This window comes from Thunnus albacares, chromosome 6, assembly GCF_914725855.1.
Source record: "Thunnus albacares chromosome 6, fThuAlb1.1, whole genome shotgun sequence".
Taxonomy (NCBI): domain Eukaryota; kingdom Metazoa; phylum Chordata; class Actinopteri; order Scombriformes; family Scombridae; genus Thunnus; species Thunnus albacares.
Genome location: NC_058111.1, coordinates 24,163,318 through 24,183,517, shown reverse-complemented (window position 1 = coordinate 24,183,517; position 20,200 = coordinate 24,163,318). Strand labels below are relative to the sequence as shown.

Sequence of the window (20,200 nt, the reverse complement as noted above, 5' to 3'; positions counted from 1 at the left end):
GAAATATTGTAGTCTAAAAATGCTCCATTACAAAGCAAAAGTACAGAAGTATTATCAGCAACTCATCAGAAGTATCAAAAGTAAAAGTGGCTTCTTTCAAGTATTATAATATTATAGTATATCATATTGTCACTAAAAAAATACATGTAAAAGTATTTATTTTACTGTTGTAGTTTATCAGTGTGGAGCCAATTATAGATACTTTAAGTAGATTAAAAATTACATATGTGTATCATATGTTTTTTTAAATAATAATAATAATAATAATAATAATAATAATAATAATAATAATAATAATAATAATAATAATAATAATACATGTTATTTATTTAGCACAAACACATTTTAAAAAGATAAGCGCATACAATTTAAACAACAATTAGAATATTAAAATATATTATTTTATGTAAAATCTTAATCTGAAAAGTAACTATAAGTGTCGAATAAATGTAGTGGAGTGAAAAGTACGAAGTAGCATGAAATGGAAATACTCAAGTAAAGTACAAGTACATCAAAAATTGTGCTTAAGTACAGTACTTGAGTAAATGTTTAATTACTTTCCACCACTGCTATTATGAATGCACTGTTAGAGATGTAGCATTGGTTCAACATAATGGACAATGAATGGAGGAATTACATGCATTGATTATTGATATTTAACTCGTGATCTCGAGGTAATAGCATTTTTAAAAAAAATAATTGCAAGCATGGCCGCACTCGGCTTCCATACTCTGTCTACCCGTTACCTTTAATTTGAAGGTAACAACCGGAAGTAGCATTTCCTACTTCGGCCAGCTTGAAGCCGTTGGCGTTGATTGGAGGAGAGACATCCTGTGGAAGTGTCCCGACGGCAGTCAAACTAACAGTTTTCAGCGTCAGTTATAGTGTCAACACGTCAGTATGTCAAGTTTCTTTTTGACGGTTGAAGAGGCAACTGTTCTGTGATGATGAAGATGATGAAGATGACGATGGCGGTCGTCACGGTCCATCATGGCTAAACTGAAAACTTGAGGAGCAAAGTTTGTAACGAGGAGTCTTCTCCCAGACTTTCCCTGTCTAACGTGAACCAGCAGCACCATGGCGCACTCTGTCTCCGTCTGGGCATTTGCTTTCAGTTTATGCTTCGGCGTGACCAACTGTTACTTTTCTATTCCGCTTAAAATATACACAGGGAAATATAACTTATCCTCCGACGTGGATCTGACTCCTCTTCGTTTGGGAGCTTTAACGTCTGATGGAAACAGCCTCTCTCTGGCCTCTGACCCAACCGGTAAAGTCAACTTTCTGGACATGGTAAACAACTTGCAAGGGGACTCTGGAAGAGGCTACTACATAGAAATGTCAGTTGGTACTCCTGGCCAAAAGGTAATGTATCATAAACCTCGTTGCTGTGTGTTCATGTCTGTTGTGTTGGTTTCATTATGAACAGGATAAATATTAAAGGTGCCTTTCCTTTCCCTTCTTTCGTTTCTCAACTTTCCTTCTGAGTCACCGGATCATGTGTTTACATTCGGTCACTGATGGCAGGTCTGTTGTGTGAAGAGGGGCCGGGTCTGTCCACCATGTGATCCACTGAAGATTGTGTTTGTCGCATCCCCAAGGCTCTGTCTGAGACACCAGAACTATCTATTTGATATTTAAATATATGTCACGACTGTTTGATATGACCCCAGCAGCATATTATAATATCACTGTCCTTTATACAATAAAATCAGCTGTTTATTCTCCCAAAGCCTGCCTGCTTGCCTGGGACCGTCATGGCAGGATAGTATCATGGCTGTGGGGTGCAGCAGCTGGCTCAAGTCTCTTGCAGCCTTGGGGTCTGTAGGTAGACTAAACCCCCGCTCACATGCCCTCACATGATGCTGCCTGTGAGGACCACTGTTTCTTAGCAGGCAGCTGACAGGGATTATGAGGCTCCCAAGGAGCAAAGAGCAGCCCCAGAGTTGTACAAAACAGCCAATAGCCCTGGCTCAGGCATATTTGCTGCTTATTTTCCTCTGGTTGCACGGAAAGATGTGTGTGTAATTTATTGTTATCCTTTCATACTGCTGGTTATGTAAAGTGCCTAACGAGATCATATTAATGATTAAGTAGGACTAAATGGTCCCGGAAGGATTGGAAGAAGGATTCTTTCCCGTCACTATTAAAAATACATGATGCTTTAAGGGTGTTGGAGGTTTAAGGCTACGCTTCGCCATTGTGTTGTAAGTAGATGCGTTTGAAATAGGGCTTAAACTAAAGGTGAATTATCTCATTAGTAAATTGACTTGGTGTTCTTTGGCCTCTCAAGTTAAACAGATCAGAGCTTTTAAGACTCTTGGGTGGCACAGCTCAGTTTCTCAGGCTCACAGAGGCTTATCAGCACTGCCTGCCATGTCACTGCCCTGTGTCAACCTATGAGAGGATAATAAAGATGGATAATGCCAGTGTACACTTCCCACACAACTTTACAACCAGATCAAAGTTGTTCTCATGAAAAATGGGCTTAACATCTGTAGTTTTAAGGACATACCAAAGATAAAGGTGTTGCCCAAATAAAGCCATTTCCCAAACTTAATATTTGGTTAGATAATCATGTATTCACTGCAACATTTCATTCCTATTCAACCTTCCTCATGCTGCATTTAAGAGTAAATAGTAACTATGCTTACCTACGCAACAGACAACAGGTGTGGCTCCCAATTAGTCTTAACGATGCTTCAGCTGTTTGATAAAGAGTCATATATAAACACTTTGTGTCTATCTATAGCTAAGTTTTCCTACTGTTGGAACTTTTATTGATTTATAGGTATTATTATTTTGTGTTTGTACAACCTCTCTGATACCTCTCTGATTACCTTTTTATAAAACGAACAATAAGATTGCCAAGGGAGCCTCACCAGTTTTGCCATTTTGACTTGCCATAGCAGGGAAAGCACAGGTGTAACGTAGTGATGTGTCCCAGTCAGTCCAGTGAGCCAGAAAGCACAATATCAGAGCCCTGAGACCAGTTCGCCCACAATCAAGACTATAACTTTAGTTGAACAGTAGCCTGTGTGGGATTAGTAGCTTTCACAACATAGTATAAGAATTGTCAACAGGCCAGCCATTCATTTGTAGAGATGTTATACAACATGATAGCCACCATTAGCTACTGGTCTTACCAGACCAAATAAGGCTTTAGCAGCAAAACCTTTGAGTGTACTGAGTTGAGCAATGGTGCATTTTGATGCTTAAAAGTTCGATTTTTTTACTTGTAACAGGAAGAATATGTTATTTCCTCTTTCAAAGCTGCATAGTCAAGATAAGGCAGTAGGTATTAATGCTATTGGTCATACCTGTGTTTGTTTGCTGCAATGACATGTCTAAATATCTGCCATGTAAAATGACATAATTTGGTGTTTATGTACTGAAGGCAGGTGTGGCACTGGCTCTGCATACAGCCTAAGGAAGCTCAAGAGGAATGACATTATGATGAGACTATTAATCTCAGATTACTTTGAATGTTGCACTCATAGTCAATGGGAAATATGTTGCAGTCTATGTTTGCAATGATTGTCTCAAAAGGTAATTTACTTAATTTCTAGCATGTAAACGCTGTAGATGTGAGATGTACAGAAAGACAGGTTGTCATCAGAATTGTATGTATATTACAACTTTTTTAATGGCTCAGGAATGAGCTGAATTATAATAGAGGAGGGAGAGTGTAATGTATATAGAGAGAAGACCGTTACACCTTTTAACATTCCTCTAACATTACAGCCTTTACACTCTTGTAGTCTGTGCATACATTGAAAGCTTCATATCAGTTTCTCACATCAGCAGAGCTCAATCCACTTTGGTTCAGATTGGTTATGCAGTGCCAAAATGTCCTGTAACCCGATACTGTTGAGTAATACTCTCAATATTTTTCTAACTAAATGATGATGTGATTACAGGGCCGTGGTGTTAAATGAGGCACTATTCAAATGAGCCACTAATTGCCGCATCTGTTAGCATGTGGCACAGCCAGGCTGAGGTGTCGGCTGGAGAGCCTCACATCTGCTAATTGGTACAAACAGGTAGCAGATGCATGTTGTTGCCACGGAGCCACCGCCAATTAGACAGCGAGCGCTCAACTGCGGGCGACTGCAGGCTGCCTCAGCAGCGGGGGGAAGAGATTTGCCCGAGGCTCAACAGTCGAGCTCAGAGAGGAGTGTGACTAGAAATGATAGGTGGCGTGGGGATAAGGAAATGCCCCTGCTCCCCCTCCTCCACCTCGAGGTTCCAGTATTTTCCAATCTGGCCTGTTTGGCAGGTTCCGGCCTTGTGTGAGTGGACTGATGCCATCTGCCAGGCAGCAGTGGGGTTTTAGATGGCACAGTCACAGTGATGGGACCAGGGCCAGTCCAATGAGGAGGAACTGATAAGCCTGTCTCCTGTGGACAGGCCAACAGGGGCTTCCCGTGCCTGAACCAGTCTGTAACACATGGTTGATAATTACAGAATTGTTTCATAATGACTTCATGCCCACCTGAGCGTGACAGTGGGATGTTGGCTTTGAGGAATAATTTATGATACTTCTGGTTTCTCAGCAAATACAGTATGTATAATGATAAACAGACTCTAGTTACCGTTTAGCTTTTGGCTGAAGGGCTTGAGGAAGTAAATGTCTTCTTGTTATGCATGGAATGACTTGTTTGGCTGTCCAATTCATTTGCATTGTAAATAAACAACTTCCTGCTGGTCTGGTCTTTCTTAAACAGTGGCAGCTGCAGAGGAGTGATGATGGATTGATTGTTCCAGTCAGTGTTCATGAGTATGCTGAAGAAATACTTAGCATAGACAGTGCGACATCAGTGACGAGCCACCGTATAGACCTCTTTAAGTCATCAGGTGAATGTGGGGTATTAGGTTTATGCCCCCCGTTGTGGTGAGGAACGCTTGCTTGCAAGTGCTAATGTGGCCACCGCTCAGTAGTGGAGGTGACAGAAATCTTCTGGCTAATTAGTTCCTGCTTGTTGACTTGATAGAATATAATAGAAACAGTAATTAAAAATAGAAAAGAGTTCAAACTAGCTAAATATATAAATATAATATCCATATTTAAAAAAAAAAAAAAAAAAGCTGCTGAGATATTCTTCAGGATATAATTGATGCCTTGAAGGCAACATTATCTCAGCCGCTGTTAGCTGGTCCCCACTGTGCACATGACACATACCAGGACAGCTGGAGTGGGTCATGTCAGTAGCTAGAGGCTATCATGTTCAACTCACAGATCACACTTTAGAGAGTAATTATATCAGAGATGCATAGCAGTGTTTGCCCAATGGTAAAGCTCTTTACACCCAGAGATCATCTGTAATAGTTCTGTGTGACAGTGGAAAGCTCCGCATTAAGAAAAAAATAATTACAAAACACTGACCAAAAAGTGACTGTTATTGGCTCAAAACAAAGCACAGAGCAGAGAGTGGCTGTCACTGTCATTTTCCAGTTAAATAACTTCACACGGCAGATATTTAATAGCCGCTTGTTAACTTGCACACATGCAACATTGCTAAGTCGTGGATAATTTCCATTTATGTCACATATTTGACAACAGGCATTCCAGTTAATTAAATATTCCTCCATCAGGCTGAATATGGATCAGAGAGTCCCTAAGAAAGAAAGATATCCTTCTGTTTTGTCTGTTTTGTGTGTGTGTGTGTACCATCTTTTGTTCCCTCGTCAGTGTTTCCAGTTTAATTTGTTTGCTTTTTTTTGTTTGTTTTTATGATTTGTAAGGAATGTAGTTTTTCCTGTTCTTCTCCCTCTTCTGCAACAGCTTTTCATCTCCTAATTATTATTATTATTACTAAAAACACACATTTTAATGTGTTGATTCAATTTTAAAAGCTTAAAGTCTACTTCTGAATGTATTAACGCTGTGCTGCACCTGTCTCTTATTTTTTCACTGTGTAACTCGGGAGCTCTGTGAGTCAGGGTGGGGTTGGTTTGCCGTTGTTAAAGCAAATGCTTCCTTGTGTTTTTCAGCTGAACATCCTGGTGGATACAGGCAGCAGTAACTTTGCCGTGGCTGCGGCTCCACACCCATTTATTACTCACTACTTCAACACTGCACTGTGAGTGGCCCAAACACTTGATGTAATCCGACGCACACGCTCGGACTGCAAATGTCTTGTTACTATTGTGTTACAACTTTTAGTTCTAATTTTTACTATTACCTGATCTCCATCATCCACAGTCTCTTATAGCTGACGTAGGATTTATTGATGACATACTATCAGAAATCAAAGGTTTTTAACAGATAATGTTTCTATATCTAGTATATTTTGTAAAATATCATGGATCACTTAATCTTTGCTATTTTATTCATTTACATGTGTGTCATAAAAAGGTTTAACTTAGTTTTAAAGTGATGAATTTGTCCTGTCATAATTTTTTCTTGCCTTATGCTTATTTTTTTGCCGTAGCCCTTTTATTTTAGCCCTAAATCTAATTAGCACTGATTTTGCTTTGTATCTCACCACAGTGTCACAAGGCTTTATAAGTCTCCTCAATGTGTACCTCAGTCATGTCTTAATCAAGCTTCTTCCTCTGTGTTTTAGCTCCAGTACCTACAAGTCAACTGGCCGCACTGTGAGTGTCAGGTACACTCAGGGCAACTGGGAAGGTGAACTGGGTATCGACCATGTCTCCATCCCTAAAGGCCCCAACGGGACCATCACCATCAACATAGCTGCCATCCTGTCGTCTGACGGCTTCTTCCTTCCTGGGGTGAACTGGCAGGGCATCCTGGGACTGGCCTATCCCATGCTGGCACGGGTGAGACACACAAACATGCTCTTAAAAATCTGAAATGACTGTCTCACTGATTTTACTGGTAATTGAGTGTAATGTTAAGTATCAGAGCAGCAGATCTACACCTGAAATATAATGAAACAAAATATTTCCATGGCCAGGAATATTCAGGTATCATCGATAATAGTGTAGAAGTGAAATGTAGAAATCAGAAAAAGGGGTAATCAATTGTGAAACAGCACTTTTCTTCTTTATTTTGGGGTATATTTATGACAGTAGTGATATCTGATTACTGCTCATGGATGATTATAGATTTTTTTTGTTTATTGTTTCTTAGTAATTAAAAAATCCAACATTGAATAAATCAATGGGACTATTTTAATTCCACAGCCTCCTTTGTTTATTAAGCAATTAAAAAAATACTTTTATCTCTCTCTAGCTCTGATGTTTTAGGGCTCATATATTTTACACCTGCACCTGAAGTTGGTTGTACATGTTTAGAGAAAAAGACCTAAAATAAATGAAACACAGTATTTTTACAAACATGTGTACGTTTTTCAGTCCTGAGTTTGTTTATTGATCACTGTGGAATATGTCATAAAGTAATTAGGTCATTCTTTGTTGCAAAAAACAAGGAGCGGTACATTTAAATTACATTTATTATATAACCTTTCCACCAAGCCCCAAGCTTTTTGATACATGTAACCGGCAAATGAGACTTGAGGAAGCAAAACTTCTGTAGAAAGCGCAGGCTGCACAGAGAGGAAAAATAAGGCATTCGATGATATCAGGTTTAAACAAGTTAATCAAGCAGCACTGCATAACTTCCTACTGCCCCACATCTTTTTTTTTTTACAGCACTGAAAAACATTTGAAACTGAGATCTTATCTGTGTGTAGTCACGGACATTTCACATGACAACAGAAAAGTTTCGTGTCTATGATTTTATTTTCGGAAGCCAAGGGTGGGAAGCTCCTGTGTAATGCTCATCTCATTTCTTTTCTTTTTTTCCACACTGAATATTAGGCAAGAATGACAAAAGTATTACCCAACATAGTGTACTATTTCAGTAAATTACTTTTATCATCATGTTTATTAATGGAGCTGGAGCAGCCGTTTTAATTGGATACAACTGAATATGATTATCTGTTCTCCTGATTAAACAAATCTAAAATCTTTCAGTGTAGAAGAAGCACAGTTAGTCGATTTTAATTCATTTTCAGGAGCCAGAGAAGAACATTCTTAAGTGCGGAGTGTGACAGTCGCCCAATGTCAGCTGTCTTTAACATGACTTTAACATGATAATTTGGTGAATTATCATGTTAAAGAATGACGTCAGCTTAAAAAGGCACAATACATTCCTTCATTCTGTGCTGACTACAGCAACCTTTGGGATCTAATGGCAGTGATTGAAGGGCAGATAGGCTCACACTGACCACTTTGTGCTGCTGGTGTCTCCTGAGTGTTCAGATTCAACTCGCCTGAGGGACGTTTTTGTCATTCGTGACATCATGATAACACCTGTCTGAGAAAGAGAGGAGAGAGAACATCCTTTCAAAGGTCATACCACGGTCTCGTACCGTACTGAACATTGTTTCAATCTTTCAAAACACTTTTTTATCTGTTTTGAAGTCAGTAAAGAAAATCAGTTGTCTATTGCAACATTTAAATAATTAAACATAAACCAACAGTATCAGGAGTAAGTCCATCAGCCCGCCAGCAGTTAACTTTGCATATATCTCGTGTTTAAGTGTAAGTATTTTAATGTGTACAGGAGAGCTACTTCCCCGGAAACAATTTTTCTGCTTTTTGCAATTAAAGTCATATCCTCGAACAAATCTTAGTTCTACAATTGACTGGTGTATCTTTTGTTCTCCTTCTTAATCCCCAAGTCTTATAAACTCCCAAAATATTTTTTTTTTTTTCTTAGAGACCCAAGTTATCCCATGTAGTCAGTGTTGAGATACAGGATCCATCACACAATGAGGTTTTTTTTAATACAGTTGATTTTTTTTCCAGAATTTACACAAAGCATTTTTGGAATGAGATCTTTCATTCCTTAAATATTTTTCCTGAACTTATATTGGATTATTTTGTTTTTTTGCATAAGCTGAAAATGAAATAAACTTGCATATTCATACAAAATAAAAACTTCAAATGCAAAAGCTCAAATCAATTAACACGAATGAATGATGACACACTTTCTGTCTCTCAATCAGCCGGACTCGTCTGTGGAGCCCTTCTTCAACTCTGTGGTGGATCAGCTGGGAATTCCTGATATCTTCTCCCTCCAGATGTGCGGTGCTGGACTGTCAGCCAGCAGCACAGCGGACCCTGCGGGAGGCAGTCTTGTGAGTAGTCAGGAGGGGCTGCTCAGGGAGGACTTTGATAAAATGAACATATGAAAAATGTTTGGTTGTAGAGTTTGCTTAAAGGCAAAGAGGGTTTTTTTCATCTTTGGACACTTCTTATATGTTCTGCATCTAACGTTTGTGATGCAGTATGCGTGTAACATTTGCAGTATCCATTACGTACTTCACTAGGACAGTCCTGGGATGTGGTTGAGCACTCTCTTCTTCTCACACTAAATCAAATCCCTCACTAGTGGGTCAGACAGAGGAGCATTTTGGAGACATAATAGCTGGCATCCTCCTCGTCACTGCGGTTTCCCCATCGCAGGCCCAGTCTAGTTAGAGTGTAGCTAATTAAGCTAAGATAGTATCCTGCTGAGAGCAGGTCTGTCGCTGTTATACGAACGGCCTCGATGCCTCGCTCGCTGCATCTCCATCATGTGACCCACTGATATAGACAGATGGAGAAGATGGCAGGGTGCTTGTGTGTGTGTGTGTGTGTTTATGTACTTTGCCAAAATTTGGAGGGATAAAGCTTTTATTACAGCTCACCCTTGTTGGATTTTTACGGTGTTGTTGTGTTCACAGATGACCCAGTGATGAATGATGATATAATGAGTGTTTTGGGGGTTTTTTTTGATCCTTCCTCAGATCATGGGAGGGGCTGAACCAACTCTGTATCGGGGGTCAATGTGGTACACCCCTATAATAGAGGAGTGGTACTACCAAGTGGAGGTTTTGAAGCTGGAGGTCGGAAACCAGAATCTGGACCTGGACTGCAGAGAGGTAAACTTATCATCATATCTTCTATGATATCTGAAACTGCTAAACACTACCCAACACCATGCAATGAGGTTCATTAAATGGGAGTAAATCATATTGTTAAATCATAAGCAGAGAGCAGTGCTGGTCAGATAACAGACATATTCTGGTTGATATTCTTGCATGATGAGCTGCTTATTTGAAGGTTACAACACGGAAATGAAACGGTATGAGAGAAGGGGAATTCAATCCAGTTTGTCTGCTCATGAAAGAATTTCCTCATTTTCTATTCTTTTGTTTGCTCAAGGTCTTCAGTAGGAGCCCCGTTGAACTGAGAGAAACCTTACTGCACTTCACTCTTTCTCTCTTTCTTTTCAGTACAACATGGATAAAGCTATAGTCGACAGTGGGACGACACTGCTGCGACTTCCTGTCAATGTCTTCAACGCGGTGGTAGAAGCCATCACACGCAGCTCTCTGGTACGCTGCCGTCTCTCCACAGACAATGATGAAACGTGTTGTCAGAGTAAAGAGATGCAGGGGAGGATAGGACACACACACTGTTCAAGGACATAGTAGCTTTGAGAAGAAGCATCAGGAATTTTTCTTCTATAAAAATATGTGTGTGCCTGTGGTTTTGTTTGGGTTTTTTTTTTCTTCTCTATGTTACACGTTTTCCACCTTTTTACAACTGTTCACAAACAGAATTCAAGGTTAATTTGAACCTGGAAGCAACATTTTCAATTAATGTACCAACATCCTTGCAGATTAATCCCAAGCGGGTGAGGTTTCAACTCAGTAAAGGAAAATGAAAGAGAACAGCAAAGCCTGTTTTTGCTGCACTGACCTTCTGTTTCCCTTCGTCTCCTCCTCCATGTATTTGTCTCCTTGGTTCAGATCCAGGACTTTTCCTCAGGGTTCTGGGATGGCACCAAGCTTGCATGTTGGATGAAGGGAGAGACCCCCTGGAGGTTTTTCCCCAAGCTGTCCATCTATCTAAGGGCCACAAACACCAGCCAGTCCTTTCGCATCACCATCCTGCCTCAGGTACATAAACACATAAACACAAAAACATCCCTGAAGAGCTCCTCCATCCAGCTGAGAGACATAAACTCTTAGCAGTCATCGTTCTCCTCTGTTCATTCTCTCTTGTGCTGCAGTTGTACATCCAGCCAATCACAGATGTGGACGGCACGCTGGACTGCTTCCGTTTCGGAGTGTCTTCCTCTGCTAACGGCCTGGTGATCGGCGCTACCGTTATGGAAGGTTTCTACGTGGTGTTCGATCGCGCTCAGCGGAGACTGGGCTTCGCGCTCAGCAACTGTGCAGGTGAGGGTACATGCCTGGCCAATCAAGGTGCTTGTGGAGTACTGCTAACTCACTAACAATGGTAGGAGTTTGTGTTTATGCCTGTGACCATTACAAAGACAGAAATGTATGTACAACTCAACATATCAGATACGACCTCTAAACAAAGCGGTTCACTGTGTATCTTAAAACACTGGTTTGTGTGGGGATCATCAGCTGCATTTTTGTACACAGCTTAAAATGCGTGTTGCTTTTTTTTTGGTAATTTTATTTCCCAATCTCAATGTACTATATTTATCTCAATATACTATATTTATTGTGTGTGTTTGTACGAAGTGCTGAAGTCGTGCTGAAGTAATTCACATCAGAAAAACTGATGTTTGCACAAGAAAGCTTACTCAAACTCAGTACACTTAATATTGTAATAACTCAAACACAGGAAGGAACACATACAGGAAGTATGAAGTAGCAATAAATACTACTTCAACTGTTTCTTCCAAACTTGTATTTATTTATTGACTGTTATGGTGCGTGTGTAAAGAAATAAAACAAGTAAAGGAAAGAGGGAACCCCTCAAGAGCAGCAAATGTAAGCGCTTTCATTAATGGCCAATAGGTTTAATTTCTATCATATGGTTTCAACTGATAATAGATAGAGATCAACAAAATGTCAGGAAATGACATTTATCTTTAGCAAAGGTATTGCTTCAACACTGCAAGATTTTAAACAGAAAAAGAGAAAATACAGTCCGGGCATTTAATTTAGATAAATTGATAACTTACAACTAAACAAACTATGAAATATACTAGTGTGCTACTATACTACTTGTTTATATTTCATTTCATAGGTTCACTGACCAAGACCACCAGACAATCCCATTCATCATCACCTTAATGGCAAAGGTTAAACCTTAAAAAGCAGCACTTCCCTGAAGTTTCGTGTAAATACGAACCTGGGCAGGGCCTCCCTGCTCTTATCTTAAAGTACAAAGATGACTTTTGTTCTGTAATAAGCAACAGACTTGGAGCAGATGTAGGTTGAAGGTTAAGGATGCAGGCTTGTGACAGTGGGGTAGCCAGAGCTGATATCCAGAGTTGGATGGTAAAATCTGGACACAGAAAGCTCTCAACTAGTGAAGCAAAAAATCTCTAATTGCTCTGATGATGCTGCTTAGTAGCTGTCAGTCAAACACAACAAGTGAATAGACAGCTTGATAGTAATGTAGTTGTCATTTTATATCTGTAACAAGCAATTGTTCATCATCAAGTGTTTGTCTCAATCTAATCTTCACATGTCTGAAACATTAGGCTTGCTGTTTTTATCCAGCAGTGATCAAACATTTTTAGTATGCAAAAGTATTTGAGATATTCTACTTTTTCAAGGTTCGTGAGTGTTTTATTTTGCCCTGTTGATTTTCAGACACTTGACGTTTTTACTTCAGGTGTGATTCAGCTGATCAGAACAGAGTTTTGCAACGATCTGTCTTATATTTCTCTGCAGTGAATGGCGGAGTGGCTCTGTCAGAGATCGCGGGACCCTTCTCAGCGGCGGACGTGGCGGCCGACTGCTCCAGCGGGGCTCTGAAGGAGCCTCTTCTGTGGGTGATCTCCTACGCGTTGATGGCGGTCTGCGCCGTGGTCCTCATCATCCTGCTGCTCTTGCTGGTCCTGCCATGCAGACGCAGAGACCGCTCAGGGGAGATAACCGATGAGTCCTCGCTGGTCCGCCACCGCATCAAGTGACTGAGAGGAAACGGACGGGCGAACAGGGTGAACGGGCAGGGGACCAGCGCACAGAGCCCATCCGCAGTGGTGGAGAAAGGGGTGAGGCTCGGCCTACACCGACCAACAATACTCAGCTCTGAATGTCTGACAGACTCTAGACTGCACTCATCAGCTTGGCCCGTGGAGGTAGACACAGACAGATCACCTGCCTCTTAAAGGGAAATTCCACCCTAAAAAACACTTCTATACATTTAAAAACAGCTGTTGGTGATGCATAATGCATTTATGGTTCCAATTTCTTTGTTTGGTTGTCTTATTTTCACTGATAATTGGTCAACATATGTAGACACTGTGACAAAAAACACATCCAGCTTAAAAGAACAGTTTTTTTGTAATGGTTATGACTTACTTCTCTTTAACTGGAAAGCCTCGTAAGTTATCAAGCATGGCTAAAATCAAGTTCAAGCTGTTTAGGACTGTCAAAAGGTATTCTTGGAAATGTAGGACATCGCTAACACAAACAAAAGGGTGAACCAAACTATGAAACACTTTATAAAACATCTTGTGACGCACACTAACCATCACACAGCAGTGATATCAAAGGGTGGAGTTACTTCCTTACAGACAATCACACAACAGCAGGTGAGGAGGACATAAGCAGTACATGCACAGCTATTCTTTAATAATTTAATAGTTAGAGATTTGACTTCCAGGCAAATTGTGTATTATTAATTTCTCAAGGGCTCACAATCTCTTAAAAAGTGCCTTTACAGTTGATCATCTGCCACCAGCAGATTTTTTAGCTTCTTTAAAGATATGAAAGCCAACTCTGTGATCAGTGAAGGAATGTCTCAAGTGCCTTCTTATACTCTAAAGTTGACCTCCAGTCTGCATTTGTAGTACAATGTGTGCCTGTGTATATTGAAGTTAAGGGGAAAAGCTGCTGAAACAATTACAGTTAATAGGAAGAATATTCGAGGTTACACACATGTTTACAGTGCCTCTAGTGCCTTTAAGTCTCAGTTCACTGCAAACACATATTGATATACAGTATCAGCAGTGTGAGACTTACTCTGCTGAATTGCACTTTGTTTCTAAAATTGATCAAAAGTGTAATATAAAGCTAAAGATCAATATTTCTCAATCTGTTGGAGTAAAATAACAGTTATGCAATTTGTTGTAATTAATGTAATTTTACTAATTCTGTTTATGTCCAACTTTTGAATGAATGTGATTGTATTATTATTCCAAGTATTTGCTTTTTAGATGCAGTTATGACTAGATTTGCGAGGGTAAATATTTATACTGCACATTTTATACAAATCAAACACTGAAGTAGAAGCCAAAGGACATATTGAAACATGCATCATCTGGGTACATGTGGACTAGTTAGCTTTTTAGCAAAGCCGATTGACCTGTCAGCAATAAAAATGTGCTAAATGCCATTTTACTGTCTCTTGAGACGAGCGACAGCTTTATATGTAAAAGTCAATGATACAGTACATGAAGCATGGTCCTCTGCTGAGGCTGTGCTGCACAGTCTGAAAGAGAAATGTGTGCTGTTTGATTCTGTTCTTGTGATACAACTCAAACTGCACTAATATCTCAACCTGCCAAAATTTTAAGTCGTCAAATTGAAGGTACACTTGAATCTTTGAATGTTCACTTATTTAAAAGTGTATTTTTCTGTTCCAAAATTGTACTTGTGTTGTAAATAAAATAACTTGTGACCAAATCAAAGATGTAATGGTTACTCAGGACCGAAGCATCCTGTGAAATTGTTGTGCTTCAAGCTTGATGTGGTTTGTGAGTGACATCTTGTGTTGAGACATGGCACAACTCCATTTAATGGCTCATTTTATAACTTTTAATTAAATGGACATTTTCAGTCAAAATTATTCAGGCTAATTAAAGACCTTCTGTATCTCAAATACACAAAAATAAAACTGTAATACATCAAAAAGTATTTATGAAATAAGTTATGTTAGTGATACATACAGCATAATATTGAGACAGTGATATAAAAAAAGTATCTGCATGCTACAAAAAATTGTAAACACCAACATCTCAGACATTTCATCTTTGGTCCCGTCATCACTCATCTTGATGTTTCTGCAAACACAAAAACATTTTTTTCATTGTTTCCTGTGAACGTCTGCATCACATTTTGTGTCTGAACATTATTCTACACAATTTGTGCTTTTGGAAACATCGTAATCAAATATCATAAATATGAATATCATAATCAAAGCTAAACTTTGATAAATTGTCATGCAAATTGCCATGTTTTATTATTAAAATCTGAACTTGAACGAAATCAGAATACTTTTTATTAATAATTACATTGCAGCTGTAGTTGCTGATGATTATTTTTCAATTTCTTAAAATTTTAAAAATGTTTAAAATGGTAATCAACTTCCTGCAGATCAGCTAATTGATTAATCATTTCTGTACAAGATTACAGTATAATATTTTATTTCAGGATGAAACCAAGCAATGCTTTGTAAAGTCCACTGGACATGACAAAGACCACCTCATCATAATGTCAATACTTTGATTACCTTTGAGTTGTCACACAAGTAAATAAATAGCAAGCACAAACTACAATATTAAAATATCAACTTGTATCAAGACCATAAACATACAGTAAGTATTATCACATCAATTCAAGAAGTATTAACTTATTATTGCATAGTCCAACATCACCGTATGTTAGCTGTTGATTTTGCTGTTCTGAGTTTTTACCTTCATCTGACGGTGGATCCAGTCCAAGAAATGGGTGATGTTGCCATAAACACCTGGTTTGTTCTGCTCAGCACAGTGTTCTCCCCAAATACTGTCCCCAACGAGCCACCATACTCCATCCTTCAGGGACACCAGAGGGCTGCCACTGTCAGTCTGAAAAACAGTTAGGCACAGATTGAATGTTGGTGAGCTACACATTGTACATGATACATACTCATGATTAAGAGCTTTACAGTAATTTTGAGGTGAAATTGAAAAACAAACAATATTTATTCAGTTTAAGAGACATTTAAGGTCTTTAAAGGTCCATAATAACCCTTGTATACTTAGTCAGCTGCCTCCTCAGCGCCATGACTTTACATTCATTGACTGTATAAATGGTTTGTTATAAGTCATCAAATGAAACTGTTTATTTAAAGTTGTCACCACATACAGAACATAGTGTAGGTCTTGTTTGAATAAACATCAAAGTAAGTTGCATAAGAGCTTGGACATGCTTTGAATTCTTTCAAGAACAGAAACTATTTCTGTCACCAGAAAATATCTGTTATTATAAAGACCATTTGTTACTACTTATGTAAAGACCAACAAGTCTTTGTGTACATTGTGATCAGTTGAGTCTGTATTTAAAGCAAATACAGCAACACATTAACCCTGAAGGCAGTCACACTGGTGCTCACTACATGAGATAAAATAAACTGCACTTTGTGTTTTATGATATCAGTTAAAAAGAGTTTTTTATCGTGTCACCAGTTGTACGTGGCATGTGTCTGATCCTGCCCCCATCTCTCTTGTGCAGAGCATGTCCTGTGATATCCTGCCATTGTAGGCGATGGAGCTGTTGCAGTCTGAAGTATCTATGAGTGAGACCTGAGCCTCCATCAGGTGTGGAGAGCCAGAATCTGTCAGAGAGAGGCGCAGCAGATGGGAATGTCACTACTTCAAGACATTTTTAAAAAGTCATGTAAATTCCCACATGCTCTTTTACAATTAAACATCTCTTTAATGCAAGTATTTGTTCACATGCATTTCAAATTATATCAGGCAAACTATAAAGCAGGCTCAACCATGGCGCCCCCCAGTGTTACTTTTAAAAAAGACACTTCATCTTTTAAACACCTATTCCAGTTCAGTTTCTGTTATTCACTTGTGTTTTGTGCGTTTTCCACTGATGAAGCAGAATGTTAAAGTTGTGTTCACACCACATAACCACTTGTAACCATAAGTGTCTCACCTCCATTCACCGTGCGACCAAATCGTGATATCCAGCACTTTTGAGGAGCGGTGATGTTTAGACCAACATTTGGGAGGCACACTGGTCCAATATTACTGGAGGCTGGTAAAGAAAAGAAAATGACTGTTGTTATAAATCTACAAAAGGAATATTTGATCAACTAAAATGTTTCACTGTGCTCTGTGGACACTGAAGCAGACATTTATCAGCTGGTTTCCACAGAGTAAGAGATTAATGAGGAAAAGTGTTGTGTTTTGTATTACACAAAAATACTAAGGACAACCGTGTTTATCTGGATTCTTTGTCACTAAGAGACTTGATTTGAGTGCTGTGTTGCTGAGTGTGGATGTGTTGACATGCTGCTCTTCTTCTGGGAAATCTTTTTGTGTGCACCTGTCTTGTCCACAGGTTTGGAGAGCCTCATCAGAGCAATGTCATTCCTTCGAGTGAGGCCATTGTAACCTTCGTGGGCTATAATGTGGCTCACAGAGTAAGCAGGGTTAAACAGAGTGTCTAATGGATCCACAATCCCAGCATACACTGCCCAGTCTCCGGGGCTGGAGGCCCTGCAGAGAAGAGACACAGCAGAGAGTAGATTCAGGCAGAGCTCAGACTGCAACCACTGCTTTGAGAAGTGCAGTAAACAAACACTGACTTGGCCACACAGTGCGCTGCAGTGACTATCCAGTGGGGGGAAATGATTGCTCCTCCACAGCGGTGGGAGCCCGCAACCTGCAGGCTGACCTGCCACGGCCAGGCCCTGGGGGAGGCCAGCTGGCCCCTGGAGGCCCTGCTGGAGTTCACCCCACTTCCACAATCTGTGAAGAAGATTGCTGTTAGAGATTTCACAGCTAGTGAGTTTTCACAAGCAGATGTCAAAGTGTTGCCGTGTTGAAATGGCATCTGTACACTAATGTGACCTTTTTGTTCTTGACAGACAACAAAATGATACATTGTGAATAACAAAAAAAACAGCTAAAATACATAAAATAAAGCATAAACGTATTATTTTCAGATTACATAATGACATACCAGTACATCGCAATGTCACCACTCTGTTGTTGGGGCAGGTTTTACTGCAGACGGCAAAAAGAAGACATTTGAGATGGGATTAGGTCCATATTCATTTAATATTAGAGTCATTTCTGCTGGCTCAGTATTACCAGTTCACTAACCTGAGGATCACTTGTTGCAATATGGGAGCCTCAGGGTTGAAATCAGACTTCACCATCAAGAATCCATCACTAGAATCAGCCTCCTGTTGGCCTGATTTAAAATATGTGCTCCTGTCAAACCACATGATGGAAAACACAATTTAAACACATAAATCATTCACACAAGCAGAGGACACACAGTCTGTGTTTGATCCAGTGAAACAGCTGAACATCTTACCTGCTGTATCCAATGTGCTGGCAGCTTGCTTTCCCCTTCTGGTCCGTCCAGCTGTGAGAACAAACATTCCTCCAGGTTTTAGTCTGAGACGTGTAAATCTGGAGCAGGAAACTGGAACCATGAAGCCTCACTGACAAAGCAAACGCAGATGATCACTTGACATTTTGCTACATGTGGAAAGTAGGTGAAGTCGGTGGGCAACTGGTGCAACGATGTGTCAAGTAACACAAATAACTGACAACACATGTTTTTTTCACAAACTCCAACCATTTTGTATAACAAACATGAAACTAACACTTCACATTTACATTATGTGGAACTACAAGGTAGCCAGCTGTGTGTGTAATGATTGAACAGAACAATGTTTATGTAATATCCTTCAATTTTAGATTTCTGAAAGTAAAGTCATATTATATCAATGTGTTACATTTAGCTGTAAAAGACTGTGCTTCCTGAAGGTGGATGATGAGACTTCAGGCTTTTCAGGTGTGTTTTGTCATGTACTTTGGCCCTGAATGAGGCTGTTTACCACAGTTAGCTTCATCCTGGCCTGCTGGACAATCCGTCACCCCGTCACACCACTGGGACTCCCACACACAGCCCCCATCGCCACACTGCAGCCCGTGTATACAGGACGAGGAAACTGAGAGATAAGAGAGGACCTGGGTGTAAATATATATATATAATTAAGTCTATATGTTTGTGTTCGAGGTTCAGTAGGAATAAATCCTGCGCTCACAGTAATAACCGAGGAGGATTCCAGCCAGCAGCAAGAGGAGCAGCAGGCAGATCACAGCGGCCACAGTGAACTTCACACACCTCTGTTTTACACCTGAGAGGACAACACACACACACACACACACTGTGACTGTAGACCTGATTAGACTCAGCTTACACACTTTTAAAATGTGTTTAAAATGCACCTTTTAAATCTTATTCTAATTATGTAAAAACATCTGTATTTTTGGCTTTTATTGTATACTGCAGTATTACACTAACAATTACATTAAAATACATACAATACTATGGATATATAATCATACACTATATAGTACAATAGCCGTCCTTAATATGGAAAATTTATCCACATTTTTATTGTTAATCTGATCATATTTGGATTATCTGTTGTTAATTTATCTAAAAATTTCTATACCTACCAACATTTAGTTATGAGTTTTGTTGTTGTTTTTTTTAACCCAAACCCAAAAATGGTCAATTTTCATCTGGTACATCTATATAAACATAAAAATATACTGTATAATCTTACTATAACTGTAATTAATTAAACCTCTTGGTTTGTTAGTATTTTGCTATGAAAATGAAAAGGAGACTGGGGTACCTTTGTGTTTGGGTATGGAGTGTGTGATCTCAGGTGGAGGCTTCGGGGCCTGATGGTGAACATACTGAGGCTTGACATCTGATCTGCTGAGTGGAGGAAGTTTCCTCCCCTCACCATCCTCATGAATGAAAGAAACACCTGAATCCAGATACTGAAGGTAAAGTGTATAAAGCCAGAATAAAACTTAATGATTGATGATTGAAATGAGATTGTCCTGCATTTCAAATACAAAATATTACACATTTTATTCACTTACATTTCTAAACTCTATTATTGGTACAATATTGATAGGAATTACTCTAATTATATGTATATTATTACTTTAAGAAGTTCTCTAAGAAAACACAAAGATCATTTTAAAAGCAAAACTTACCGGATTGGTGGTCATTATTAATGGATGCAGTGGGAAAAAAAATGCCTTTTAATGTTTTTACTGCTCTACTCTCTCAAAAGATAAAATTCAGCCCCTCTGGCGTCTCCTCTCACATCTGCCTTGTTCTGCTTTCACTGAATCCTCACATCACAGTGACCAGGTGGAGTTTGTGTGATCGTGTGGCCACTCCTCTTCATCGGTTTGAAGTTT

At 39.4% G+C, this 20,200-nt stretch overlaps 2 protein-coding genes across 2 annotated transcripts; one reads left to right on the top strand and one right to left on the bottom strand.

Annotated features, from left to right (window-relative positions):
- Positions 1–781: 781 nt before the first annotated feature.
- Positions 782–13,254, top strand: bace2 (beta-secretase 2). The gene is made up of 9 exons (XM_044354702.1): positions 782–1,365; positions 5,995–6,083; positions 6,570–6,786; positions 8,982–9,113; positions 9,765–9,899; positions 10,254–10,355; positions 10,773–10,922; positions 11,036–11,204; positions 12,684–13,254. Exons 1-9 carry the CDS (start codon positions 1,078–1,080, stop codon positions 12,923–12,925), a joined length of 1,524 nt encoding a protein of 507 aa, XP_044210637.1. The 5' UTR covers positions 782–1,077; the 3' UTR covers positions 12,926–13,254.
- Positions 13,255–14,725: 1,471 nt separating this feature from the next.
- On the bottom strand, positions 14,726–20,005 carry LOC122983477 (transmembrane protease serine 2-like). Its single transcript, XM_044353210.1, has 13 exons — positions 19,991–20,005; positions 19,618–19,768; positions 19,018–19,110; positions 18,808–18,921; positions 18,279–18,408; positions 18,062–18,172; positions 17,919–17,962; positions 17,542–17,704; positions 17,280–17,452; positions 16,887–16,988; positions 16,412–16,554; positions 15,653–15,805; positions 14,726–15,019 (listed from the first exon to the last, which is right to left on the bottom strand). Exons 1-13 carry the CDS (start codon positions 20,003–20,005, stop codon positions 15,002–15,004), a joined length of 1,410 nt encoding a protein of 469 aa, XP_044209145.1. The 3' UTR covers positions 14,726–15,001.
- Positions 20,006–20,200: the final 195 nt, after the last annotated feature.